Genomic DNA, 27,860 nt, shown 5'->3' with positions numbered 1-27,860 from the left:
ATGGCTCTCCTACGAGGCAGTGGCTGCAGCGGTGGTTCCCTCTGGCTCCTGGTTCTGGCGGCAGCATGCCTACTGCAGCGTGCCCAGGTGAAGAAGCCAGTCCGATGCCCTGCCACATGCAGCTGCACCAAAGAATCCATTATTTGTGTGGGATCCCCTGGTGTGCCACGAATCGTTCCCAGCGACATCAGCTCCTTGTAAGTTAAATCTTAATACACCAGAGCTCTCTTGAGCAGCAGGCTTGCAGGGGGTCCCCACCTCCCTTCTTTGTGCTTTGTGTTTCTTTTCCTTAAGTTGGGGGTTTAGCTTCCCAGCTGGCTCCGTGACAGATGTCCATACCCCAGTAATAGGGAGTGTAATTAGTGTGTGGCAGTGTTTTCCATTGCTGAAGTATTGTACTGCCAGGCAGCTGCAAAGGAGTTTGATTTTTTTAAATCTGAAAGAGCTTTTAAAATGAGAATCCTTGATTATCCTTTTTTACAGCAGCTAGGCAAAGGAATGAAAATGTATGTGTGTCTGTCCATACATACCATGGTGTCAATCTGAAATACCTAGGGAGATGGCAAGTGGCCATATTAAAGTGGTGTAGAATTAGAGAAAGATTTACTCCCTGGTAATTAGTTTATCTGGCATTCCTACCTTGGGAGAAAAGACTGCACGGACTTCTGGAACTTGACTGAGAGTTCGTTGCATTTCTAATGTGAGTGAAACTGGAAATGGAGTTTTTAACTCATGCTACTTCTAAATCTCATGAGGCTTTAAGTTCCAGTCTCGGTTAATCCTATTTAACACATATACTCATTTTCTTTTCTCATGTGCTTTCCCCATCCTCCTTTTTTTTCCTTTCATTCTTGTCTGTAAAAATCCAAAAATACAAGTGGTAGACAAAGCAACCCTCCCCTTCGCCCCAACCTTTCTCTGGAGGGAGGTTGCCAAGGGGCAGAAAGTACATGTTATTAAAGATTGATGGAGGATACGGTGAGACGGGATACAGTGTCAAAGCGTAGCATAGGAAAGCAGGAGCAGGAACAGGATTAGACATGCTTTAAACATGACAATTCGTTAATTTTTTTGGACTTTCATAAAAAGAGGCTGGGCCAACCAATGGGAGAGAGTACTGGATATTGGCTAACGGAAGAGGTGATGTTAATTGGTTTTGTTTAGTTGTTGGATTTTCCTACTTTTTTTCTGTTAGGAGCCTGGTGAATGGAACCTTTTCTGAAATCAAGGACAGAATGTTTTCCCATCTGCCTTCTCTGCAGCTCCTGTAAGTATTGCACTTCTGAACAAAACACATCTCTAACTAACATGGTAACCAATATCCTCTCCATTATCTTCAGGGATGTTACAATGCACCAGGGCTGATTTTGCCCTAGGTGTTAATTTACTGATGTTTTAAATTATTTTTAGTTAAAAATCCATAGTGAAAAGATCAGCCTCTTGAAGGCTCAGATAAAACATAGTGGCCTCTTAACCTGGCAGGGGAAATACCATGTATCCGTGTCCAAGAAGGCAGTTTTCCTGAACTGCTTTGCAGAAGAACTGCTCTTCTAGTGTGGTTCAATACCTGCCGAGGTGCAGCAGCTTTAAGCCCACTTTATGGAAATGAGAGCCTCCTCCCTTGCTTGCTCCAAAGGCCTTATGGCTAAAGGCAAACAAAACTCGGGCGCATCCGAATCCCAAGCCTCCAGGCTTGGGCCTGCAAGTAGAATGCCCGCAAAGGTTTTGGAAACATCTGAAGCCACAGGTGCAGGTGGAGGATGTTTGCCGGTATTAGGGCCACTTATGGTCCTGGACTCTTGGATTTGGAATTAGTGTTGACTAATTTGGCCTCGGATACAAATTATATTTAAAAAAAAATAGTGAAAAGGTTTAGGGCATCATCCCTTCTTGGAGTCACATGATCAATGGGACTCCAGCACTGTGTTCCTCCTGTGCTAATGAATCTGTCATTAACATGGTGAGATTTATTGGTATCAGGGGGTGACTTGAGTGCACATGGAAGGAGAACAGACGATTGGAGTCCAGATCATCTATATGCATTGGAGAGGGGAATTTGCAGGTCCAAATTCCACCAAAGTGCTGACTGTTCTGTGGGAAGGGTGGTCTCCCTAAGGGTTGGGAAGTGTAGCTTCCTGTGTTACCTCATGCAGGTCACTCAGGGAACATCTCCACCGGGATTGGGAGTCTGCTTGTAGTACAACTAGGCATACCCCAGCTATCTTCGATGTAGCTGGCTTGAATGGTCATAGAAGTGAAAGGGACAAGCCCACTGGGGACCTGTAGTGCTCACTCAGTTGGCTAGTCAACAGTGACAGGCAGGCCACCCTGCTTTTCACCTGGTTCACTCTGCTATGCCTGTGCTGTAGGAAGGAGTCCCTCAGCGATTGGCGAGCTGTGGGAGGTAGGGAGGGGGCTGTCCCCCCAATGCATACCCCTGGTTGAAATGTGTACCCCTGGTTGAAAACCCCTATGTTAGGAGACTGTAAGTCACTATAGGAATGGAAGCCAAAAAACCCACCATAAATAGATCAGTTAAAACTGTAGTTACCTGAGGGTGTATGCTCACCAACTAGTTACCTATTGATAAATGGTGTAGGATGGGGATTATTAGGTGCTCTGTGGTACTTGTCACGTGCATGCTTTTATCCCATGGTATCTTATTGTGGAGCAGCTACCCTTCTGCCTTGTGGCAACTAGTCTGTGTGCCCATGCTCTCCAGTGGCACCATGTAACGAGGAGGTAACAGGCCTCTGTTAAGTCTCCTTTCTTTCTTTTTCGGATAAACACAACTGTGTCAGTTGCCTTTATCCCTGCCACTGCTTCTGCCTTCTTTCTAGCAGCACAGTAGGGAGAGCTCTAGGGAGCAGAAGAAAGAAATGGGGGATGAGGACCATGGTACCATGGAGTAAAGTCCATGTGGTACCGTGCAGTATAGTCGGGAAAGGGAGAATCTGGAGGAGTTTGGCAGGAACTTTGACTATATTAATGGCTTCTAAATGTCCTGGATTAGAAAACATGGTAACTAATCAGTTACTACCCTCTAAAATACCACTGGTTTTGTCTGCACTGAGAGAAGTGATGTAGGCAAGTGTAAACAAGTTTAACATTGTATTAGGTGACATGTTTTCTAACATAAAGCATTTCTCTGCTATAGATAGGTCGAAGGCAGGAGAAGGCAAAGCTGGTGGCTTCCTCCCTTCATTAAGAGTGTAGAGCAGAGCTAAGGTCAGTGCATGCTCACCAGGTGCCTTATCAGACATCTTTGGGGTAGTACGAGTCTTACCAAAGAAAATTTGATTATAAGCTCAGCATGGTGCATAGTTCCCCTACACTTCAAGAGCAACCTGAGGAGCTCACACAGGGGAAAGATGAGACAAGCGGAGGGAGGACCTGGTCTGCCCGTCATTTCAAGGAGCTGGCAGGTTATGGGCTTGTACCCTGTTGGAAGGCCAGTGTGTGAAAAGCAGAGATGTCTATGACCCAGGGTCAGAAGTGGAGGGAAAATAGGAGCTTTGACAGCTGGAACAGCTCCTTCTTATTAGGAGGGAGAGAAGAGGCAGGGAGCCAGAGTAGAGAGGGGAACCCATTTATTTTCAGTGCTGGGATTGCCAGCAGCAATCGGGTAGGTATGACAGACTATCTACATGGGGAGGAGGAAATGCTGTGGCTTGGTGAGCTGGCTGATGCTACTGGGGAGATGAGAATTGGCAAGGGCATTTCACTGCAATCCCCAGCCACTTTTCTTGGCCTTGTGACAATTTTTTTCTGATTGCATGCTGTAATTTTGAGAAACTAAGTAATACGGGAGACATAGCTTAAATTATTAACTGAATATTTGTAGTCTTTGGTATTGTATCTCATCTGGTGGGAGTCAAGCTAAAATAGAAATAGAAGGATTTATTTTTAATTGCAATTTGAATCTTTCTCAGATTTCTCTGGGATAATTTAAAGAGTATTTGTCTAGAATTAGCATAATAGCCTAGGATCATAGGGAAAGTTTGCATTTCATGTTCATTAGCTTTCCAAATTAATTTTAGTAAAATGCCCAAAACAGTACAAAGGGAAGATTAATAAGTGGTTATAATAAGTGATTAATGCCGACATATTCACTTAGAGCTGAGAGCCCTGGTGAGCTTTTGGAAGTGTTATTTCCTTTGAGTGGGGTTTTCTGTTCATTCTGATCAATGGAATAAAAAAGAGAATATTTTTGATTGGATACTTCCTTGTATGTGATTTGTAAGCATAACAGGGCAGATTCTTCATCCCAAAGCTCAGACACATTGGAGACGGGATTTTCCTGGCAACTGGTTTTACCTTTCTGCTCCCCAACTTCTCACAGCACAAGTTAGAAGGGCTCCCATGCATCACTAACTCAACCTAAGGTTCCTGAGGGAGCCTGTGTAGCATGTGATAGAGCCAATGCTGTCAGATTTGTGCTGGGAGTGTGTCTCTCCACACAGTTGGAAATCTCCACTGATTATACCTGGCCCCTTTAGAACCACTTTGCATAACTTTATATGGCATGAAGTAGCTTTATAAAACCAGAAGATCTAGGTCTAGGTTCATTCAACCAAGGCAGATGATACATGTGGCATCTTTTTGAAAGAGTAGGAAACATTAAATGGGGTCATTATACTTCTTTTTTTTACAGGACACTCCATAATATTTTATGCGTGCTTCACTGACGGGACAATCTGGATCTGAGTCAGTAAGATTAGTCTGGTCATGGTCAATAAACAGAACTGGCATTATCCTGTGTGCCAGGTTTTAATAGCTTTCCTAATATCTCTCTCCATTTTCAGCTTGCTGAACTCTAACTCCTTTACCGTCATACGAGATGATGCCTTTGCTGGTCTTTTCCATCTAGAATACCTGTGAGTTCTATATTTTATGTATTCACTAGCGTTTTATGAATCAAATGGTTCGATGAGTTGCCAAGACTCTCCTGCCTTGGAGAAACAGTCTTTACTGTAATTCTTAGGGGCAAGGAGAATGGAAGGATTATGTCCCATTTCCTGTGCAAAAGTCTTGTACAGCTGCCTACCATTTTTTTCCAGTGGTTTCAGAGTATATGTGAAATGTATTTGAATGTGGTGAGACTCCGAAAAAAACCCCAGTGCTGAAATGGTGCTGCTGAGCAAGAACTGGTGCTAGATTTGCAGGCCAGCCCAGTTTGTGTTGAGTTTCGGAGACTCAATAAATGATTCATTATTCTCTGATAACACCTAGCAGGTGAAGCACAGCATGCCAGGGTGACTGCCCACACTGGCCACAGTATCTTCTCTCATCCAGAGCTGGGGTTTTTTCATTCATTCTTCATTACTTTATTCCTTTCTGTTTAGTACCCCTGTCCTCTATCCATTCATAGCATCTGACAAAGTAGGGTGCTGTTACCTATGAAAGTTTATACGTTTCTGAATGAGTTAGTCGCTAAGGTGGCACCCTGCCCTGCCTTCTTAACATAGTTTACTTCTTCCCTTTATTTCTGACTTATTTGTCCTTGCTTATCTCCAATGTACCCATATGCCCTTCTTTCTCTTTATATTAATGCTGTTACCAAATTCTTCTCAATTCATATTCAAAGGAATTTTCCAAGTTTCATCTGCTTTCTTATCGGAAATCAGCAGACCACATTCTGGATAAAAGATATACCTCTTCAATTACTTTTCAGAGCTGAATGACAACCTTTCTCTGGTATAGATTCTTACCATTATATTCCTGCCTAAAGAAAGGAGTAGTGTTACAAGCACTAAACCTTGCTAGTATCTTTGCAACTCTGAAGGCAATTGATGATACCAGTTTGGAAAGAACTACTACTTTATCATAGAGAACCAGCCAGCCTTAAAATTAACAGAATAGGAATTTAGTAGATTATATAGTAAACAGTATATGCTACAATCCATGATTCTGCTGCCCTGAACTTTTCAGTGATGACAAGGGCTGTCTGCACATTCATCAGTGCTGCAGGTAAAATGTAAAATACTTGGGGAAGGAAAGAGCTTGCAAAGCTTCACATCTTAGCATGGTGCAGACTGCTTTAAATGTGCAAAAGGTGCTCATGAGGAATCCAAGGTACAGCTTATGTTTTCAGTGATAGACACAGAGATATGCAGGGATAACTGTAGTCAGGTCTACTTTTAAAAGAAAACAGCTTGGTCTCTTAATCCAGTGGTTTTCAACCTGTGGTATGCAGACCCCCGGGGGTCCACAGGCTCTGTCTAAAGGGTCCACATAAGATGACTATGATCAATGAAAAGTATGTGAATACCCACACACACAATTCAAAGGGGGTCCACATATCCATCTGAAATTTCCAAAGGGGTCTGCATCTCCATTTGAATTTTTTTAGGGGTCTGCAAATCAAAAAGGCTGAAAACCACTGTCTTAGTCCATTGATAAAAGGCAGCATTTTGGTCCACAGTTGATTACTGGAAACCAAGAAACAAAGATAAGTTCTGTAAGACCCCAAATCTCCCCCGTGAGCAACTGCCAGGCAGCTGAGGCTGTGGTCATTGTCTCTGCCAATTCCTCAGAATGTTTCTTCCTACCAAGAAACCTCACCTCCACCTTATGTGAATTGAGCCTACACAGCTATATGTCCTCCATTAAGCATAATTATTACTTCAATAATTCAGTTTTTCTCAGATATCAATAACCAAGCCACAATACAGAATAAGGAAACCCTGCGACAAAAGGGAAAGAAATAGTTTCTCCATGTACAAAAGAAGAGATCAAGGAGGAGGACAACAAAAGCAGATGGCCAAAATAGCTCTAGAGCACCTCTGCTACAAACAACGTGCGTATAAATATTTCTAAAATAACTGAAATATGAATCTCTGGATTAATATTTAATATTTATACTATTAATACGCTCCATAAAAGAGACTGGATTACATATTTTCTGTCATTACTGAGTAGCATTGATAGGTGCAGCCGTACTGAAAAATTACTTCAAGACGATTCAGTGATTCAGGTTTCTCCCTGCAGTAGGCAGCAGGCACAGCAGGTACCATCTGGGCACATGGAGAAGGGCAGGAGGTAGGCACTAGGCAGGCCCCATCACAGCTCCTCAGGGGATAGAGCTTGCCCTGGTCCCATGGAGAGGGAAGGGGATGTGACCTCGCTCCAGCAGAGGGGAGGGTGTGGGGGGTCAGGTCTCAACCTGGCCCCACAGGGAGGGAAGGGGGCATGGCCCAGCCCCAATGGGAGAGAAGGGGCATGACCCAGCCCCAATGGGTGGGAAGGGGCATGGACAAGCCCAGTGGGGGATGGAGGCATGGCCAGACTCCAGCCAGCCCTGCAGAGAGGGAGGGAGGCATGGCCCAGCCCTGCAGAGAGAGTGGGCATGGCCAGGCCCCAAACTCCAACCCCATAGAGGGAAGGAGGTGTGTCCCAGCCTCAACCCAGAAGCGAGGGAGGTGTGGCCCAGCCCCACAAGGGAAGGGGTCACAGTCTGGCCCAGCCCAGCCCAGCCCACACTGCATGGGGCTTGGGGTGTGGGAATTTGGCAGCAGGGAGGGGGGAAATATTAATGGTTACTGCTTCCCCACTGCCAAATTTCCTGATCCATGCATAAGGAGCCCCACTGGCCAGATGTGATAGCTTTATAGGCCACATTTGGCCAGTGAGCTGGAGATTGAGCACCCCTGAACTAGATGACTCAAAGAGATGTTAGATAAGCTTTTGGGCACAACTAAATGTGCTGCTTGAGGTCAAACTTGAGGAAGGGCATTTTGTGCCTGAATATCTGTTTAACATCTCTCCCAAACACAATATAACCTCATTATAATAAGCCCTGTTTATAATAAACTCCCACTTTTAGCAATTTCAAGAGCAATTCAGTACTATGATGCAGAAAATTGGCTAACCCTATTATAGAAAACACCCATTTTTAATGGACTTCTCTCCTAGTATCATGGGGATTTGTTATAATGACATGCTATATCTAGTTGATCCAATAAAATATATTACCATGCAAATCCTGCTGTTTTCACATGGGCAGAATGTTTTCCTGTGCCCTGGCTATATAATGGGTTTCCCATCATTAAGACACAGACTACTACAGTGAGAACCTAAACAGATGATGAAAAGGCAAGAACAATTAGATTAATTCCAGTTAAGTGAGTTTGGTGTCTAAGCTCAAACCCAACATTATTTCTCTAACGCTTCTTTTACTCCAATTGTGTGGTCTTAGATAGAGGAACAGGGTGCAATTTCCCAGGCTAGTGTTAGCGATGACCACATGGCAATTCTAAGAACCTTGGATCAGATGTTAAAATGTTGTAGGTTGGTTAATCTTAATTATTCTCACTGTTTTTGTATCCCTTTCCAATTTCTTCCCTATGCTGCTGTTTCCTCTGTTTGTCTTGTTCTTAATTTAAGCCTCTCTTACCCAGGGGAATTTACTTGACATTAAGTTAAGTTGCTGACTGTTGAAAATACCTGCACTAGGGCAGCAAAATTGTTAGTATGTATTTATATAGTAAGATAGTGCATATTCTGTATTTTGTGTTTTGAAAGCTGATTAGGCTAGCAGATACTCATGCCATGTGGGAGCATTTTACTATGCACTACTTTGACTGACTTCCATTTGCCACCCTGCACTGCTCTGCACCCCATCAGTGTTGACTGGACTTTTTTCCTGTGTGCCCTCTTGCATCATGGTGAACAAATGTCACCTCCTTTTTTTAAATGCTGGTGTGTAACCAGCTGTACATTCCAGGAGTCAGCACCTACCTAGCTGTATTACACTACAGTACTGTGCTATGGCTTCCGTGCCTGCTGTATAGGGAATGGATCTCCTGGCCCTCTGGGGAGAATTGAAGTCCTTGAGGTGAAATATTGTAATAAAAACTACTGGGATGGCAAGCAATGCTGAGTAAAAGGCAAGGTTCTCAGATCTGCTTATAAGAAAACAAAGACTAATAACTGATGACATCTGGAGAAAGACACAGCAGGTGCTACTGACGTGGCTTCATAGTAACATCTAATATGTAGCTGTTAGTGTGTCTCACGTTTGTGTGAACTACACTTCTCTGAGTAGACAAGTCATTAGACTGTAACTACTCAGGGCAGAAGATCTGCCTGCACATGTTCTGTGAAGCACCAAATGCATTTATAATGCCACGTAAATAAAAATTACATGAACTTATGAGACAAAAACTGGACTTCATGCTAATGTTCACTTCTGAAGATTCTAACAACCCTGCCTATCTTTCCTTACATTACTAGAGTTCCCAAATGGTACTGCAAGGGGCCATGGAGACCATTCTCTTCTTGGTTTTCTATAGCCAACAGGCTCCAGAGGTGATGGTTAGCTATTTAGGAAATGCTGAATAAGTGTATGCTCATTATCTGTGATCTTTTTTTCTTCTTCTTTCACTTCCATTCTCTCTCTCATTCTATCTAATACTTGTTTTCTTGCTTGCAGTTTGTTCATAAGGGGGGAAAGAGGGAATGTGAGTAGCTAGCTTGAGATTTCTCCTGCTTCAGGCACAAAAGAACCCATGAAAGCACCTATGAGGTTAGGAAGCTCCAGGTTAAAACAATAGTAATATTGTTAATTTTAGGTATTTAAAAAAAATCTTTATTTTCTATATAGATTTATTGAAGGAAACAAAATAGAAACCATTTCAAGAAATGCATTCCATGGCCTCCGTGATCTGACTCATCTGTAAGTCCTTTAACACTTATTACAAATCATTTATACTTGAATAAAGCTGGGTATTCCAAGACTTGCGCTTAAGGCACATCTGTAATTGCTTTTACTGTTAATGTTGAGAGTCCAAGCTTTTTTGAAGACAACTGGTTTTCATGCTGCATAAAACATTTCCATCTTAATCTCTGTATATCAACTAACTCGGACCATTAACAAACGTGACTAGCAATAAATGTCATTTACAAATGATCACTGTTCTGGTAGTGCTACAGAATTTTCACCTGTCTTACACACACGCTCAAATCACTTAGGACCTGACCATGCAATCTTTGCTCTCTAAAAGAGTTCTCATTAACACATTAGATATTACTTATTAGAGAATGATTAACATTCAATTTCCTTTCAGCAACTTCACTACTTGTTTGCTTCATTGTTTCATTCCACCTTGGTGATGGAAACAGTTTGGCTTATTTCTCTTTTGTTTCTAGTCAGCTTCAATTTGTGTCCTTGGGCAATAACAAAGTTTCACGAACCACAGCATGCTGAGTACTTAACTCATTCTTGATTCCAGCAGTTACCATCAGTGCTAGGCGTGTCAAATCATTAGCTTTATTTATGTGATATTAGACTGGGTAGGAGTCAAGATGATAATTAGGTTGAGTTCTAACTTTCTTTTCTAGTTCTTTGGCCAACAACCAACTTAAAGCTCTGCCCAGGGATGTCTTCAGTGATTTAGATTCTCTGATTGAACTGTAAGTAATTAAAGTCTTTATATTGGCTTTCTATTGTTATGAGACTTTTAATCTGGCTTTACATTTCATTTTTTTAGTAGCTAAAATATTCACATTAAAAAGAAATGCATATTGTGTCACATTAGATTTTCACATTTTAATATTGTTTGCTCTACAGAATCTTATAAATTAGGCTTTATGAATTATTTTGCACAATAATGCCAGGACCTGCATTATTGCATCTTATTTTCTGATTCTGATGTAAATTTTAAAGTAAAAGGGGCACCATCAACTTTAAAACTATACTTTGTCTGAACTTTTTTTTAATTAGTATTACCCAAGGCTCCCCTGAAATTCTGATTGTTGAAAGTGATTAGAGAGAAACAGTTTTTTCCCCTTCGTGTATTTTGCTCAGTTAGGGTGCATCCAGATGAGCACACATGTGCAGGGATCTGCATTTCCTATGGCACAAATATCAGTGTCTCATATTTGTGCTGCTGCTTTCTGCCCCCAGTATGCCCTGTACACACACTCTGGCACGCAGCAAATTGTCCCAGGTGGGGTAGGGGAGGCTGGTGCTTGCCCCAGCAGCCTTACCTGGCTCCTGGGGGCCTCCTGGGGCAGCAGCAGCACTAATTTGGCCACATGGAGCCTAGCCAGCAGTCAGAACATAGCTCCAGATGGCCAAGGTCCATTTCTGGTGGAGCACACTACTGCCATATGTGCCATGCCACTTTTTTTTGGAGGTTTTTTTTTTAAACCAGGATTTCTTGGTGTCAAATTTTGATGCTGCACTGCAAATTAGCAGTGTGGCAAACAGGTGCATGTGTGCTGCATGTAGTTGGCGGCACCTCAAACAGTTGGGAGGAGCTGCAAACTGCATGTTCGCACTTGTCTGGACGTGACCTTAGTGTCAATATTTTTTTCAGTATACTCGGTCAACTCAGTTTCCCCTATTGTTTGCTTATATATTCACATAGCAACAAGGGAAAGCAAAATATGTTAAAGAACAGGAAAGTCTGGTTATAAAAATCATCAGGTGGCTCCAGGGCAGGAGACATACCTGAGACATCAGAGATCTCATTTTTTGAAATGAACCAGACATTGCATGTATGGTGAAGCTTTACCAATCTAAACATGCTGTTCTGCTTCAGAGGCGTGTGGAATTAGTTTCTCTCTTTTCTGTATTAACTTACCCTAGAAGCTTTACTGATAAGACTACTACTGCCAACCAACTGTGCCCTGGAATAGTATAATAAAGCAAAGGAATTTATAAATTTCAGTAGGACTCAAAGACAATGGAAAGCAGCCTTGCAGTAGACAGCCATATTGTGAGGATTTATTACATCATAGTTCCAGTCCTCCTAACACTTATGAACATGAGTGACTTTACACATGAATAGTCCATTTAATTAATACATAGGTCAGTGTTTTCAGGATTGGAGCCCATTTGCTGTAAGCAACACTTGACAGAAGTGTGAAGAACAATACAATCAGAAAAATAGATGGAAGATCCTTCCCATTTTCTGTTCAGAATCAATTCAAAACAATTAAATATGTCAAGGTGCTAACAATTCTGCAGTTTTCATATTACTACCAATCATTTCAAATATGTTTATTTCTGTGTGTCTTTTTAGAGATTTAAGGGGAAATAAATTTGAGTGTGACTGCAAAGCCAAGTGGTTGTTTTTGTGGTTAAAGATGACAAATTCCACTGTTTCTGATGTCCTGTGTATTGGTCCAGCAGACTATCAGGATAAGAAGTTAAATGATGTCACAAGTTTTGATTATGAATGCACCACTACAGGTATTCAGAATGTATATATTTTAAGCACACTACATATGATTAAAGATTAGAATTTTAGATTAACCCCATATTACTGTGCAAGCATGATTTGGGGGAGGGAGGAAATGGTTATATATAAAGCACTTCAGAATAAATGAACAAGACTTAAAATTGAGAATGTTACGTTTAAAGACCACAATAAGTCGATGAGGGTTTTTGTTTTGATTTAGCAATAAAAAGGACAAGAACTTTGAGTTTTCAAATTCTATAAGGCTTTATTATGACTCACTTTGTGACTCAACGTTCATCACAGAATTTTTGCTATTGTCTGGAATGAGGCTATATATCTATGTCAGAAGAGCTTCCTGAAATCTATCTAATTTTCCCAGAAAGCCAATGAACAGAAGACTAAAGTATCTGTTATCTTCATTCAATAGGCCACAGCTTAGTAGTATAACAAATATGTGTCAGCACTATTTCCAGTATTTAATTATTCAGCTCCATAAGAATGGAGAGAAATATTGGATAATACTAGTGCATGGCTTAGCATTTTGGCTTTTATTTCAGATAGCAAATGCCATCAATAGAAAGTGGAGAGAAACTTGCATGAAGTTTGTCTGAGTACTGCAGACTAAACAAATTATCTATATATTATATTATTAAAATTATCTGCTACTAATGTTAGGTTATTCTTGTATGCAATGAAAACAGACTGCCAGTCTCTATGGTGCACTCTTATTAGCATTATTTGAGTTCTCATCTCCACAAAACCAAACTGTCAGATGTGTGCTAGAGCACTTAAAGTCTTGTTTAAAAGACAATATACCTGTTCATTACCAGTATTGTAAAGGGTTGAAATATAAGCCAAGCACAACATACAAAAAGGAAAAAGAGTGAACTCTAAATCAAAACCCCAAGATACATCAGAAGCAGCATATGTGGAAAATGATAATCCCTTATATAGGTAAAACAATGTCAAAAACAGAAGACATTTACATGGCTGCGAACTGTACAAAACCCATCAACCCACAATGCTTCTTTATTAGGGATAAATCTGACCTCATATGCTCTGGAGTTTACATTAGAAACATGCTGTTCTGTTTCAGATGTTTGTGGAAGTAGCCTCTATATTTTCTGTATTAGCATACCCTAGAAACTTTACTGATAAGCTACTACTGTAATCAGAGAAACACTGGAACTATGTAGTACATAGACACTATATAGTTTATATATAGTATGGAGCACTGTCAGACCTCAAGCCATTTGATTGCTAGTTGATATGATCAAAGAACAAGCATATCATCTCACCAATATGGGCTTCATAAACAATATGCTTGTCACAAACCCATCCATGGGGGATCCCCAGGGCCCCCAAGTTTCTTCTTACTGAGCTGCCATTTGCTTCAAGGAAGAGACTGAGGTTGTCCTAATATAGCTCCATATCCTTGATATCCCTGCACCTCAGTTCCTGTACCCTTAACATGGGTACAGCAATAAGGGACCTCTGCTGTACAATAGGGGACCTCTGCTGGCCATATCCTTGATATCCCTGCACCTCAGTTCCTGTAACCTTAACATGGGTACAGCAAAAAGGGACCTCTGCAGCTGCAATAAGGGACCTCTGCTGGCCTCAAGTGGCCCCTACTTTTGGGGTATGAGAGAAAAAAAATATAGGTCCCCCTCTCTGTGGAGAAGGTTAGCCTAGAATATCACTTGCCCAGAAGTTACTCCTTCCACAGGCAACAAAACGTTTTATTATAAAAACATGAACAAGCATAAGAAGCCAGTAACCATATGTTACAGGCAGAGATTTATGAGTAAACAAACAAACAAAAAATACATTGACCTGTTCTTACCCTACACCTTAAATCCAAAGATGCAGTCCTTAGCCAGCTTCAAGAGTCTAATTGCAACCTCTGGCTTTGATCCTGCCCATCAGGGCCTCCTGCATCCCCCTCTCAGCTTGCCTTACCCAGCCCCCTGGGCTGAGGGACTCTGCCTCTCCTTTGTGCCTGGCAAGACTAAAAACCAAGCCATATTTTCTAGCATGGATTAAGTACCTTTGCCAGTATGGTTATTAACATATATCACCCTGTCATTTCTAAGTGGCTCACACTATGCCAGGGATGTAGGTTTTAGCCATGTTGGTCTAAGGAGATAGGCAGACAAGGTTCTTTGGGTAAATCTGATATATTTTATTAGACAAACTCAAATAGTTGTTATAGGCAGAGATATTTGGTGGATATCTTTTTTAGACATGCAGATACGATAATCTGATATGCTGTCTCTCCTGTATGATAGTTTGATCAGCTAGGTGTTAGGCTTCTTAAAATGTAACTATATCATTGTCTGGCCAGACCCAGGCTTCTGGGCCTCTTAGCACCACATGACCAAAACACAAACCAGGTCAAATTCTAATTCTCAGCCACTGACTCTTCTAAGTGTGAACCATGGGGGTTTCAAGCTAATCACTGCCTTACTAACACAATCTTAGCTGAAATATGAAGATACATCAAAATTACATTATATAAAATCCTATAACACAGAGATAGTAGAAAACAGCTTCACACTAGCAACAAAAAGAGATAAGCAAGCCTAATATAGGAGAATATCCATGGATGCCATACTGTGAAGCACTTAATTTTGTCTTGGGGTAACTCCATGACAATGCTTTGGTTTTTAATAACAGTATGAGTGCAAAATGCTAAAGAGGCAGAGCTGTGGTGGAGGGCCTTAAGAGGTGTTTGGCAAGGTACAGTCTTTATCCCAGTAATGAGAGAGAAATCTGTTTCTTCAGGGAATGTGCTGTCTCTGAGACAGCCTCCTGCCCTGAGTGCAGAGCCAAAGGCTGGTACTTTTTTGAGTTCTCCTCCTGGCTCCACTATTTTCTGTGTGTGGCATCAGACAGATCACTTCACAGATAGGAAATGTAATGATAGAAAAGTTAAGTTGGAATGAATGTACCCACACTTATTCTTTGAGGATTAACTCATTTGCTCACTAATGTTAGTATGGTGTTTTGAAGGTGTAAAGCAGTATAAACCAGAAGTATTTAAGGTATTATTCTCCCTTCCTACTTGCTGATGATGATTCTACTGTTTGTTCCTTTCTCTATCCTGTCCAGATCAGTTTCAGAATTGGTCACATTAATCTTCTACATCACTTTTCCCTCTTTATCATGCCTGGTTTATCAAACTCTTCAGTGATTCCTGCATTTCAATGATCTATGCTAAACATTACAGACATAATATGGGTAACTCGCAAAACACCTTTGATATCATTAAGAATTTGCTTGGTAGGATTTGCACCACAGTGGCTAACTTGGTGTACTGATGCAATGAAAACAGTAGTGAGATGTTATACAATTAAATAACACACTTCCTACTACTTCAGATGATTAAAACAGTAAGGAATTTAATAAGTATTTTTTCTCTGGTTTGCTTCTTTCTTTCTTTCTTTTTTTGCATTTCTCACAGCGAGGACAATTAAAATAGAAGAATCAGTTTCATTTTTGTTTCCACTCAATGTTTGTTTCTTTTTAAAAAACTGCTTCCAGATTTTGTAAAAGTCTATTTTTATAAGACCTTGTTCTCATGGGTACTAAAACCATTTTACACTGCTTCAACAGCATAAATGAGTCTTAAAACAGGTGTAAGTCTGGCAATGTATATAGCTCTTAATGGCTAGGGACAGAAATTATACATAAACCAGTTTAAGTGATCAGAAACTGATTTAAACCTGTAACAGAACATAAATTCAGTGCAGATAAACCAGTTTCAAAATGGCTGAAACTGGTTTAAGATAAACCTGGTTGAATGTAGTATCAGACTCAGCTGATTTGGGTCAAACTGGTTTATGCAATGTCTGTCCCAGACCCTTTCCTGGTTTAAGTTGAACCAGAGTCCCCCAGCATCTCAGATGCTTTGCAGCCCTTGGTTGGGCTGGGCTGTCTGCTCCAGAGACCAGGGCTGGCCCTGCCCTTCTGCTCCCTAGCTAGAGCACTGGCGGAGACATCTGGCACAGCAGGGTCTGTTTGGCTTCCCCCTGCCCCACCCCCTCACCACTCGTTGCTAAAGCAGGGATTCTTCCCCCCTTCCCCTTCCCCCATCTCCCACAGCATGGACCCCAACCCCATGGACCATAGCCAGCCTGTGGTATGCTAGCTAAAGCTGAGAGGTGTCTGTGTCTCCAATTTTACTGGGACAGGACAAAGGCAGACAGGACAGTGTCTGCTTAGGACTTTTTGGAGCTAATCAACAGATCAGCTGGTAATGTCCCTCTGTTCCTTCCTTGGAAAAAGCTGTTTAAGAAGACCTTGAACTAATGAGAGAGGGTTTTGTATTCTTAATGGGCTGCTAAATGCTGTGTTATCAGCTCCCTGATGGCTCCCTTGTGTGCTAGGTTTGCTGCAGACAGTATAAGGAAGCAGGGAGAGAGAGATTGAAAAGCTCAGTATCATCAACAGATGTATGCACTCCACACCCCTGCTTTGCCTTAGAGTGCTAGCCAGGGGCTGGGGGATGGCAACACGCCCAGCCCTTAAACAGTGAGCAGGGAAAAGCCTGGGATTGTGCAGGCAGGGTAGGGATTTAAACCTCTCCCTAATCAGAGCATCCTGCCAGGGCCTGGCCATGTCCCCTGCCTCAGCTCAGCAGTGTGGGAGGGAAGGGAGGACTGCTCGACAGTCCCCCAGCTTCTAGCCTGAGCCACTGCAGGCATGTGCCTGCATTTCCTCTGTTCAGAGAGAATGTCTGTGCACCTGCAAACTGGTTTAACCTAGGCAAGTTAGACCTAGGCAAGTGTGCAAAGATTGAATCAATTCAGGCTCAGGCTTTTTGAACATCTGTCCCAAGTCAATATAGCTATATACCTAGGACTAACTATTGGAAATTAGAGAAGATGTGAAATTAAAATGCAGCACCTATTCCAAATGAATCCTGTGTGAACATACTTGTTGCACGCTGAGTAAAGTTGCACTTAATCCACTTCCAAATTGTATGGAAAAGGTACTCTTAGGGCATGTCTGCATGGGAAAGTTACTGCCAAGTATGCTAGGGTATGATTTTTCACATAATAGCTAATCTGCACTATGTCCCTGTGTAAACACGCTTCAAGTATAGTAAGGATAAAACAGCTTATTCCAAAGCATTGCTACTCCAGAATACCACTCAGGAGTAATTTAAATCATATTTACTGAGAGTATTCACATGGGGTGTCATTGCTAAGCAGTTACAGCACCACGAAGTCATGCACAAACTTACCTTGCAGTAAATTCCCCATGTAGATAAGCCTTTAGCAAGGCGTAGCAGAACAGCTTTTACATCTGCTTGTCTGTGCAATTCTTAAAGGCTTGCCTACACAGGGCCACTCAGGAAAGTTAATTCAAATTAATTAAACATGTGACTCTAAGGCTAACGCAAATTAAGGCTATTTTAATTGTGACTAAGCATGTCCACACAGAAGTGTAATGTGATTTAATTAAGGTGATTTAATTTAGTGAATTTTCAGGAGTGTGCTCCTGTTCTTCCACTTTATGACTCTCTTAAACCAGTGGTTTTCAAACTTCTTAGAGTTGCATAAACCTTTCAAATAACTTCTTCTGCCACACAATCCCTACCCTTATCCTATGAGCTGATGCAGGGCTAGGCAGCCCAGCCCAACAATGGCAATACATTGCCTCCCAGCCCACTTCACCATTACCACCAATCTCTTTGAGGAACCCCTGATAACCTGTTGGGGAACTGCAATGTTCTGCAGAACACAGTTTGGAAACCACTGTAGAGTGCTAGAGCAGTCAATGAAAAACAGGCCCATCATGTGTAAATTTAGGGATATACTTCACCTGTTGGCATTTATTTACAGTGTAACTCTATATGAAGTACAATGTCCCATAGTCTAATATTTTCAATATGCAGTAAAAGTATTATGTCAACTCATTTTATCTTTTAATGCTATTTATCTACTGATTTCAATGAAAATATGATTAGTAGGATTTTCACTATTACTGATCCAGTAACAAAAGGAACCCTGTGTCAGCTGTAAATCAAAAACCTTGGTTAGCTCTGTATAATTGCTGAATAGGCTGAGGACCATGTTATCTGACTTAATTTACCAGCTTCATATACTTGACCTGATGCTGTTTCAATATCGTTCTGAGGTCAAGACAGACCTCAGAACCTTTCATTGTCAGTGATAGATTTTTGATAAATTCTCTTCCCCATTTTCAATCACACATTTTTCATATATTTTGATACTTGATAAGACTATTTTGAAAATTGATAAGACTAGAGTTAATGTTTCACCCTTAATTGAATTTTTATGATTTATGTATTTATTTCCCTCCATGTACTTTGCTACCGATTTTCCCCAGTCTTCATTTTTCCAGTGGAGTTGAAGATAATTCACCCTGTTTGAAATAGGATCTGCTACTTAAATAATGCAGGAGAGCTTTCCAAAAAGCTCCATGCTTTAGTTCTGGTAGTCCCCAGAAAAAAGGAGGTTCTTTCTTCCTTTTTTAGCTATGGGGTGGTGAACTTTCTGTTTATTTAATTTTAGCCATCTGGTTTACCTTCCAAGTGATCCTTGTATGCAAGCATGGGTGTAAACACCTCCAAAATTTGAAAACAGTTAAGGGTCACTCTGAAGAGGTCATGCTTTTGCCTAGCTTTGAACTGCACAGAACGGGTGTTGAGGGGAGTGGTCAGGGTGAGGGCCTGATTTAAAAAATACCCAAAATTCATTAGCAGTAGTCTTTCCTGACTAAGCAAAGTTAGTATGTACAATATAGAATAGGTAGTCTAGTACACAGTGATATCTCTGTGTCTATATGAATCTTCAGCCTCCTGGAGGACTGTACATATAACTTTCCTGCTCCTTGTCTGCAGGACTTGTAACTTACCACCGCAGTTTCCTTCAAAGCTCTGTTCACACTTCTCTTTATCAGCCAGCAGCTGTCACTAATGTGTTCCTCCATAAAAAACTGCACTTGATGACTCTCCAAACTATTACTGAAACATAGTAGGTATCAAATTCAGACCTGAGCCCTTTCAGCTTTGCCACAGATACAGTCAGTTAAAGCTACTCACCTGGCCTGTTTTAGAATAAAATGTTCATGTAGGCAGAATTTTCAGAGGAAATTTAGAGAGCCTATAGGGACCTGGTCCCCTAACTCCCTTAGGCTGATTTGAACACCTTAGGCTTAGAATCTAGAATAGGTTTTCCACCACATGACACTGTCAAGGTAGGTCAAATATTAAGCTAAACTACTTAAAAGTTCCCCTTTAAAATGTTATTTGTATTCTATTGATTAAAATCTCGCCTTTACAGGTATGATCTAGATGAGATGGGTTTGCCCTCACATAAACTTAAGAAGAATTTCACTTTCTGTCTGCCTCCATTGCAGAGATGAGTAGGCTGAATAAATAACAGGTTGCAAATGCAGACAAAGGGCTCAACTCCTGCTTCAGGTTTACATAATAGTAAGATGCCACACAGAGCAAATAAGTATCTGTGTATCTAAAGTTACAGTTGAGCACAGAGTCTTGTTTCTTTGTGTGAAATCTTAACTCCATTGGAACCAGTGGTAAAATTTCTCCTGGCTTAATGGAACCAAGATTTCACACACTCTTTTAATAATCTAGTGCATGGTATCCATCTTTCTTTCTAGGCAAGATAGTAATCTGATTTCACAGATATCAGGAAAAAGAGTTTGCAGAATTTGCAGCGAACAACAATGGCTTGTCTTGGTCTCCTTGGTGCATCTACACATGCAATTAATGTGACATGATAAACTCTAAAGCAGTTTGCCCCAGAGTACATGGTTCCTGGGCACAGCATCTACATGTGTGCCTGGGACAGGAGCACTTTGAGCCAGGGTGGAGCAGACCTGGGCTGGCAGCAGGCTTGGTGGGTCAGCCTGGGCTCCAGGCAGTGGCAATGCCTGGGTTCCAGGCAGTGGCAATGGGTAACATAGGGGCTTGCTGGGGCATGAGTGCCAAAACTGTGGAGCCGTGTGGCTGACCTTCGGAGCCTGCTGTCAGCCCACAGCTGCTCTGCCACAGCTCAAAGTGCTGCTGTCCCGGTCACCGTCCACACATGCACTGCAGTGCAGTAAATGATTCCACTCTAAGACAGTGCTGTCCGTGACAGTAAAATCTTATGGTAGAGTTCATTATTTTACTGCACCCTAATACTGGTGCATATGTAAATAGTGACACTTTATTGTGGAGCTAATTAGTGACCTCTGTAGTAAAGTGCACGTGTAGATGCACCCTTTGTGTACTGTACTTCTGAAGAGCAATTTATGCTGCATAGAGCAGAAGCTCTGTCTTCTGTTGCTGCATGCCTACTTGTCACTGATGTGCCCTGCATGAATCTTGATTAGAAAGAGCCAGAGGATTTAAAAATAAAGCCATTTTTAGTGTTACCAATTTAAAATCAATTTAAAACACATGTCAACAGTGGGGCATTAAGCACAGGACTCATTGTAATGCTTTTTTAACATATGTTTCTAGATTTTGTTGTTCATCAGATTTTGCCCTACCAGTCCGTTTCAGTGGATACGTTCAACTCTAAGAATGATGTCTATGTAGCTATTGCCCAACCTAACATGGAGAACTGCATGGTACTGGAATGGGACCACATTGAAATGAATTTCAGGAGTTATGACAACATCACAGGTATACACGTGTATATGTCTGATTTATTAGTTAACTTGTGGGACTGTCAGTGTGTAATGGGAGAAGGAAAAATCTCATCTGGGAAGTTCAGTGTTACATATTGAAATGGCCACCTGATGCTGTTCTCTGCTCTTACCTCATTATTATTGAGTCTTCATTGAAGTCAATGATGGTTATATCTGTATTGTGTCCCTGGCATGTCTCAGGAAGGTTGACCCATCCGCCCACTTCTATTCACATGCGTAAAAGCTAGAAATTTGGCAGTAGAGCTGCTCTGAGGATGTTCTTAGTGGCTGCTTTCCAGCACACAAGGATCCTGAGAGCAACTGCAAGAGGGCACCCCCAGAGCAGTTGCACTGTTGCATTTCTGGGTTTGGTGCACATGAGTGGTCATGGGTGGATAGGGGCAAGCCTGAGAGTGTCCCTTCAGGTTTAGGCAAAGGGTGCAATACAGTCACATCCATAATGCAATCAGAATGATTGCTCAGAGTAGTGTAGTGTTGTCCTAGAAATGCACTCTCTTTCAGTAAAAACCCAAAGAAGGCTAGCTGTTGTCTCTGATAATAGCCTATTGGGTCAGCTGACCATAAAGAAATCTGGGACATCTGGGACACGGTCCCATTTCCTTCCCCCCTACCCACCCCACTTTCCTAAGTCAGTGGTGCTGCTACATGCAGAGGTGGGGTGGGGTGGGGTGGCATGGTGCCTGCCTGCCCACCTTCCTGGAGCACCATGCCACTCTATGCCATGCCACTCTCCCTCCCTGCTGGACTGTGCCTCATAACCCTGCATTTCTGGGATGCTCATTTTAACCAGCTGGCCTGGACCGGCCTCCAAAGTCTGGGGCTGTCCTGGCTAAACTGGGACATATGTTCACCCTACTACTGGGAGAGACTTGTGTGGATTCTGATCCTCTCAATTACTGTGCAAGAGCTGAGCCTGGCATTCCCAGTGGTGTTCCTCTGAAGTGGGACACTAGGACTGTCCATGTACAAAAGTGTGTAGGATCAGAACCTTGTGGTCTCCAGGACCACACTGGAGATCAGGTCCAAGGTTCATTTAGTTCAGTATTCTGTCTCCAGTAGCAGTCAGTACTAGATGCTACAGAGTGCTGAGGCTGCACACCTGGCAGACTATCAGGGTTAAAATTAACTCAGTAAAGTACTAGTATTCTGGAAGCCTTCCCTCCTAGTATTCATTTTACCTAGAGACTAAACTGACCTCCTTCGTGTTCCATGTGACTTTTCCTTTGTACACGCATCTAGAAACATTAGGGTTAAGTCAGCATCACATGCTTGTTAAATCTCTCAGGCCTTCAAATATACAAATTACTACATATGCAAAATAAACACAGAGCACCAGACTCTATTCTCTGTTATCCCTGTGCAACCTCATTAAAACTGCTGGGGTAAAGAGAGCAGCATTTCCCCAAATTTGAAAGAGTTTTCCTTATGTAGGTATAGCAAATATCTGTCCTTTAGGGAGGACTTTTCAAAGCTATCTTGCAGCTTTATGCAGCATGCTCTGGAAGATACCAGGGTTGAACCTAAGTGATTCTGCTGACCTTACATCTTTAGGGGACAGCATGGACTTTTGCAAAAAGAAATGGTACTAGAAGCAGAGGCACAAGGAGTCTAAAGAGTCTAAAGGAGTATCAGGCTAAAGAATGTTTTAACCCTTCACAAAGCAGCATATCTATATCAAATTCACAATGTTGAAAAAGAGATAATACCTCAGAGGGAGAATGCCTCAGAGGCTTTCTTGATCATTGGGTCAGCTGCCTTCATTTACTGAATTTATGTGCCTGGAAGCAGCATCTTTTTTTTCAGGAATGGCTGTTTGGCACACTCCAGTGCCTAGTAATCCACCAAGACTGGGAAGCTGGTCTGAGAACCTAAAAGGCTGCTGCATTTGCCTGAGTATTTAGTCAAAATTCAAGGCCTTTCAGGGTTGTTTCCACAAGTCAGGTATACTCATGGCTTAATCTTCTTTACTTACAAAAATGTGCATAAGTTTGTTTCTTAAAACACAATGGAAACAAACAACAGCAGTCTGCCATTCCAGCAAGTTCTGTGCCAAGAAGCTCCATCCTTTTGCTTCCTCTCAAGATAACATTCGCAATTGCCTCTGCTGGCTTATCCCTTCAGCATAACCAGCTTTCAACCCGTATTTGAGCCCATGTATTGGCACTAGGAAAATTTCTGGATTGGCCATATATCTCATCTAGCACCTCTGGTGCCTGGCTCCATGTCTGTGGCTGTTTTTACAGTATTCTGAGTATGGACACATGTACCCTTGTTTCAAAATGGGAACATTTCAAGCCAGGGAACGATACAAAGGTAGCAAAATACTCCAATTTTAGTACAGCTTCATCTAGTGTTAAAATTGGAACAGTTCTGCTACTTTTGTATCATACCCGAAATGTCCACAAGTGACTATTAGAATGGAACAGCTGCAGCTTTTTTGAAACAGGTCCAAATGTACATATGTCTGCACTCAAAGGTGCTTGATAACTCCTTTTCTTGAGCCTGAAGTAAATTGTTTTAGACACTGTTTGGCTTTCATGAGCACTATAAATGTTTTTGGATGCAGGACCTCCCATTAGTAGCTATTAGCACTTTTAAAGATCACATTTAAAAAAAAATATTTACTTACTATTAAGTAGTGCATAGTCTGTAGAAGTGGGGATGCCAGGGAGAAGTAAGTTCCTCAGACAAAACTATCTATCTACTTGGAGAAGAAGGAAAAGCTGACGACCTGCCATGGGAAAATATGAATAACATGCTCAGTTATACGTGTTTCAGTATCACAGTGCCGGAAGAATAATGAAACGTCATCAGATCTCTGGGGCTAAGGACAGAAATTACACATAAACTGGTGTAAGTGATCAGAAACCAATTAAAATCTGTAAAATAACAGAAGTTCAGTCACATAAACCTCTTTCAAAATGGCCAAAATCAGTTTAAAATAAACCTGGATAGATGTAGTATGAGTCTTAACTGATTTAGGTTAAATTGGTTTATTGAACTTCTGTCCCAGATCTCCTCTAGATTCAAGTTAACTCCATAGTCCCCTAGCATCCCAGGATGCTTTGCACCTCTCCCATAACACCCTCCCCCTCCCCAATGGCTGGCAGGCTAGCTTTGGCCCAAGCTGTCTGCTTCAGCTGAGCAGGGGGGTATGCTCTAGTGCTCCGCCCCTCCCCAGCTTCTGGTCTGAGTCACTGCAGGCATGTGGCTGCATTTCCAGAATCAAAAGTGAATGTCTGTTCACTTGCTTATCAGTTCAATCTATGCAGCTTAGACTAACCTGCAAAGATTGAATCAACTCAGCCTCAGGCCTTTTGACTGTCTGTACTTAGCCAGAGAGCCATGAGAAGGATATCATGTGGGGTGTCAGTGGAAGGGTTTATTACAGTGCAAGGGTTTTGTGAACAAGTTTCCACAAAGCCATTGCTGGAGTCCATGTAGATGTGGTTTATTTGACTCTCATGCTAGAGTGGGGCGGGCAAAGTTGGGCCCATGAGCTGGAGATAGCTGACAGTGGACTCGATTTCCCAGCAGTCCCTGCCCACATGGCTGGGGCCAGTCTCCATAGAGACCCCAGTCACAGCTGCGGTGTGATTAGCTGTTTTGGGGTTGTTGTGGAGACTGGCCCCAGCCGCGCTGGCAGGGTGTGCAGCAGGGCAGGGAAAGGGGCTGCTTTGGAGCCACTGGGATCTTGCAGATCTTTTTAGGTTAGGATCTTGCAGTCCACAGCATGCAGGCTGCAGATCATGGCTCTGCCCTGGCCCTGACCAAGTTGCCCCCACCACAAAATCTTGGCAGCTCCAGAGCAGCCCCCTGTCCTGCCACATGCCCTGCCAGCATGACTTGGACTAGTCTCCATGGCAACCCCAGCCTTGCTATCACAGCGCAGCTGTAGTTGGGGTCTTCATGGAGACCAGCCCCAGCCATGCAGGCAGGGGCTGCTGGGAAATGGAGTCTGGCTGCTGGCTGGATCTGCCATTTTGCCCACCCCTGTGCTAGACAAAAGTATTTTTTTCCCCCTAGGTATAGCATTTCCACAAATCAGTTTGGTGGTCTCCACCTTAATGTTATGTATTTCACCTTAACATTTATCAGTATGACCCAGTCTGGCAGTTACTGTATTCCTAAATATTTTTACTTTAATTTAACTATTAAGATTTTTGGACTCTTTAGAAGTTTATACCCAGTACTGTCTCTGCTTTACTCTCTACTGTTTCTATGCTTATCATTATAGGTGAGGATATCCTATAACATAGGATGTATCTGGGTCCTCAAAATTTGGATTCACAGAAAATGACTGAAACATTTTAATGAAAGCAACAGCAACAGAAATAGTGTCAAGTTCAACATTTAGAGATCATTTTGCCTCTCTTCTTGTTTGCGAATATTATGTATATATTTCCATTGGCATTAATGGAAGTAACTCTCAGACTTGCTTGGAATGAGAAGAGAGAGGCTATACTCCACTTGGTTCAGTTTGAATAGGTCCCCACAATATTTCCAAAAGAAATACGTAGCATCACTTAAGTGGAAGATTTTTCTGTTGCACCATAAATTGACTGGTTTTGATAATTTATATTTTAGGGCTATAAAATCTGGCTCAATAGATCTGCTAGACACTGTGGGGAAGAGTGTATTAGAAAGGTGTTTGGACAGAGGAAGGAGTATAGTTTTGGATAAAAATAAATGGGCGTTTTAGGAAACCATCACTTGCATTTCTTCAGAACCCTGCTGTTGCTTAATATCCAAAGCAGCCTTTCCTTTCCTTTGCTGTTGTAAAGATGTAGTATGCCTGATGCAGTCTGAAAAGAAAGCACTGCTGCATGTTGCCATGTAATAGAACAGGAAGATAAATGAGTAGCAGAAAGATAATAGAATAAGGGATGAGGAAGGAAGGGCACTTGGTAAATCTCTCTCTGTGTTTGAATGGTTGAATTGTATTGTACTAACATTTTTGCTTTTTCTTTGAGCAACAGGGCAATCCATAGTGGGATGCAAAGCCATCCTGATTGATGACCAGGTCTTTGTGGTGGTGGCACAGCTTTTTGGTGGCTCACACATTTACAAGTATGATGAAAGCTGGACAAAGTTTGTCAAATTCCAAGACATTGAAGTCTCTCGCATTTCCAAGCCAAATGATATTGAGCTGTTTCAGATAGACAGCGAAAGGTTTTTTGTTATAGCAGATAGCTCTAAAGCTGGCTTATCTACCATTTATAAATGGAACAACAAAGGATTCTACTCTTACCAGTCTCTGCATGAGTGGTTCAGGGACACAGATGCCGAATTTGTTGATATAGACGGAAAATCTCATTTAATCCTATCGAGCCGCTCACAGGTTCCCATTATACTACAGTGGAACAAAAGTACAAAGAAGTTTGTCCCACATGGTGAAATACCCAACATGGAAGATGTCTTGGCTGTGAAGAGCTTTAAGATGCAAAATACCCTGTATATTACACTCACAAGGTTTATTGGTGATTCCAGAGTCATGAAATGGAACAGCAAGCAGTTTGTGGAGATACAGGCTCTGCCATCTCGAGGAGCCATGACACTGCAGCCTTTCTCCTTTAAAAATAATCACTACCTAGCTCTGGGAAGCGACTACACATTTTCCCAAATATATCAGTGGGATAATGAGAAGAAGCTCTTTAGATTATTTAAAGAAATTTATGTGCAGGCACCTCGTTCTTTCACAGCTGTGTCAACAGATCGGAGAGATTTTTTCTTTGCTTCCAGTTTTAAAGGAAACACACACATATTTGAACATATAATTGTTGACTTGAGTTTATGAAGGCTGCTGGAAGAATTTTTGCATACAATGACATTGCAAACAGAAAAAGACCAATTACTCATCTCCTCAAATAGGGTGCATCTGTGGAATTAGTAGGAAGTTTTCTGAACCTTAGAATTTGCATATTAATCAGGGATTGCATTTACTTGGTTAACTGCATGACATGTTCATTTTATCATTTTAAAGACATTTTAAAATCTGTAATTACTCAGAGGAGAGTGCAGTGCTTTAGGATCAACTCTGACATCTAAGAAAACCATGTGGCTTTTACCCAGGAAACTGGATTAGACAGGATATCTCAGAGTTAAGAGAGAAGAGAAAAACAATAATGCCAAACCCAGAAACAATTATTTCCTCTTAAAATAGAATCTCAGTAACCTGGAGTTACTTCAGTCTTAAATACTGTATTTATTGAGGAATTTTGTAAGTTACCATCACATTCAGAAATGTTTGGTTTCTTGAGATTGGTGTCCAGCATCTCTGTTTGTGCTTTATAATAAAATCAAGGACCTGGTTTATGGACTATTGATGCTAGATAAGTGAAATCATTAAAATAATTTGACATTTTTCTGTTTATTTTAAAGAGCAAGTATGGATTAAAAAAAAATGCTCCTGCAGATAATGGATGGACGTTCACCTCTAGATCACAACTTTGGGACAAAAGTAACTGAAAATGGCTGTTAGCAGTTTGGTGGATGAGCTGAACTGAGTTGGTCTTGGTCCAGTTAGAATATAATTTTTTTAACAAGTACACACAACTGGCACTAGTTCACACCCTTACTGACAATCTCGTACAGTGGCCAGTATTTTAATGAGTACAGAAATTGAACTGTTCTCTCACCCTTAGTGGAGGTCCTGTTTAAATTAGATGGAAACATACGCTGGGTCACCAGGCACAGGAAAGGCTGCCTTGGTGCTGCAGCTCTTCTGTGCAAACACAGAGAACTTCATTCCACAGAATTCTCCTTCCAGCACATCTCACAGATTCTTCACTGGGTTAAATTCTCCATTGCTCTAACAAACCCCATTGACATGAAAGGATCTGTGACTGCTTCAAGTCAGCACTGATGCTGGTTCTAGATGCTGAATAAAAAATTTCTCTTGTCACCCCAGACTCTGCAGCTGACAAAAGGCTTTGCGGATGCCAAACTATACAAACTCTAGTGGATTAAGCATATGCT

General features: G+C 41.7%; 1 protein-coding gene across 1 annotated transcript; it reads left to right on the top strand.

Annotated features, from left to right (window-relative positions):
- Positions 1-27,712, top strand: LGI2 (leucine rich repeat LGI family member 2). The gene is made up of 8 exons (XM_006024815.3): positions 1-197; positions 1,196-1,267; positions 4,806-4,877; positions 9,605-9,676; positions 10,342-10,413; positions 12,030-12,199; positions 20,692-20,856; positions 25,862-27,712. Exons 1-8 carry the CDS (start codon positions 1-3, stop codon positions 26,677-26,679), a joined length of 1,638 nt encoding a protein of 545 aa, XP_006024877.1. The 3' UTR covers positions 26,680-27,712.
- The last annotated feature ends 148 nt before the right edge of the window (positions 27,713-27,860 follow it).

Source organism: Alligator sinensis, unplaced genomic scaffold (genome assembly GCF_000455745.1).
Source record: "Alligator sinensis unplaced genomic scaffold, ASM45574v1 scaffold745_1, whole genome shotgun sequence".
In the NCBI taxonomy this organism is placed as follows: Eukaryota; Metazoa; Chordata; order Crocodylia; family Alligatoridae; genus Alligator; species Alligator sinensis.
This window is presented reverse-complemented; position numbering and strand designations above follow the sequence as displayed.

Coding starts and splice junctions, on each gene's coding strand:
- LGI2 (XM_006024815.3), top strand. CDS start 1: ATGGCTCTCCTACGAGGCAGTGGCTGCAGCGGTGGTTCCCTCTGGCTC. Junction 1,268..4,805: donor CTGCCTTCTCTGCAGCTCCT/GTAAGTATTGCA, acceptor CTCCATTTTCAG/CTTGCTGAACTCTAACTCCT. Junction 20,857..25,861: donor GAGTTATGACAACATCACAG/GTATACACGTGT, acceptor TTTGAGCAACAG/GGCAATCCATAGTGGGATGC.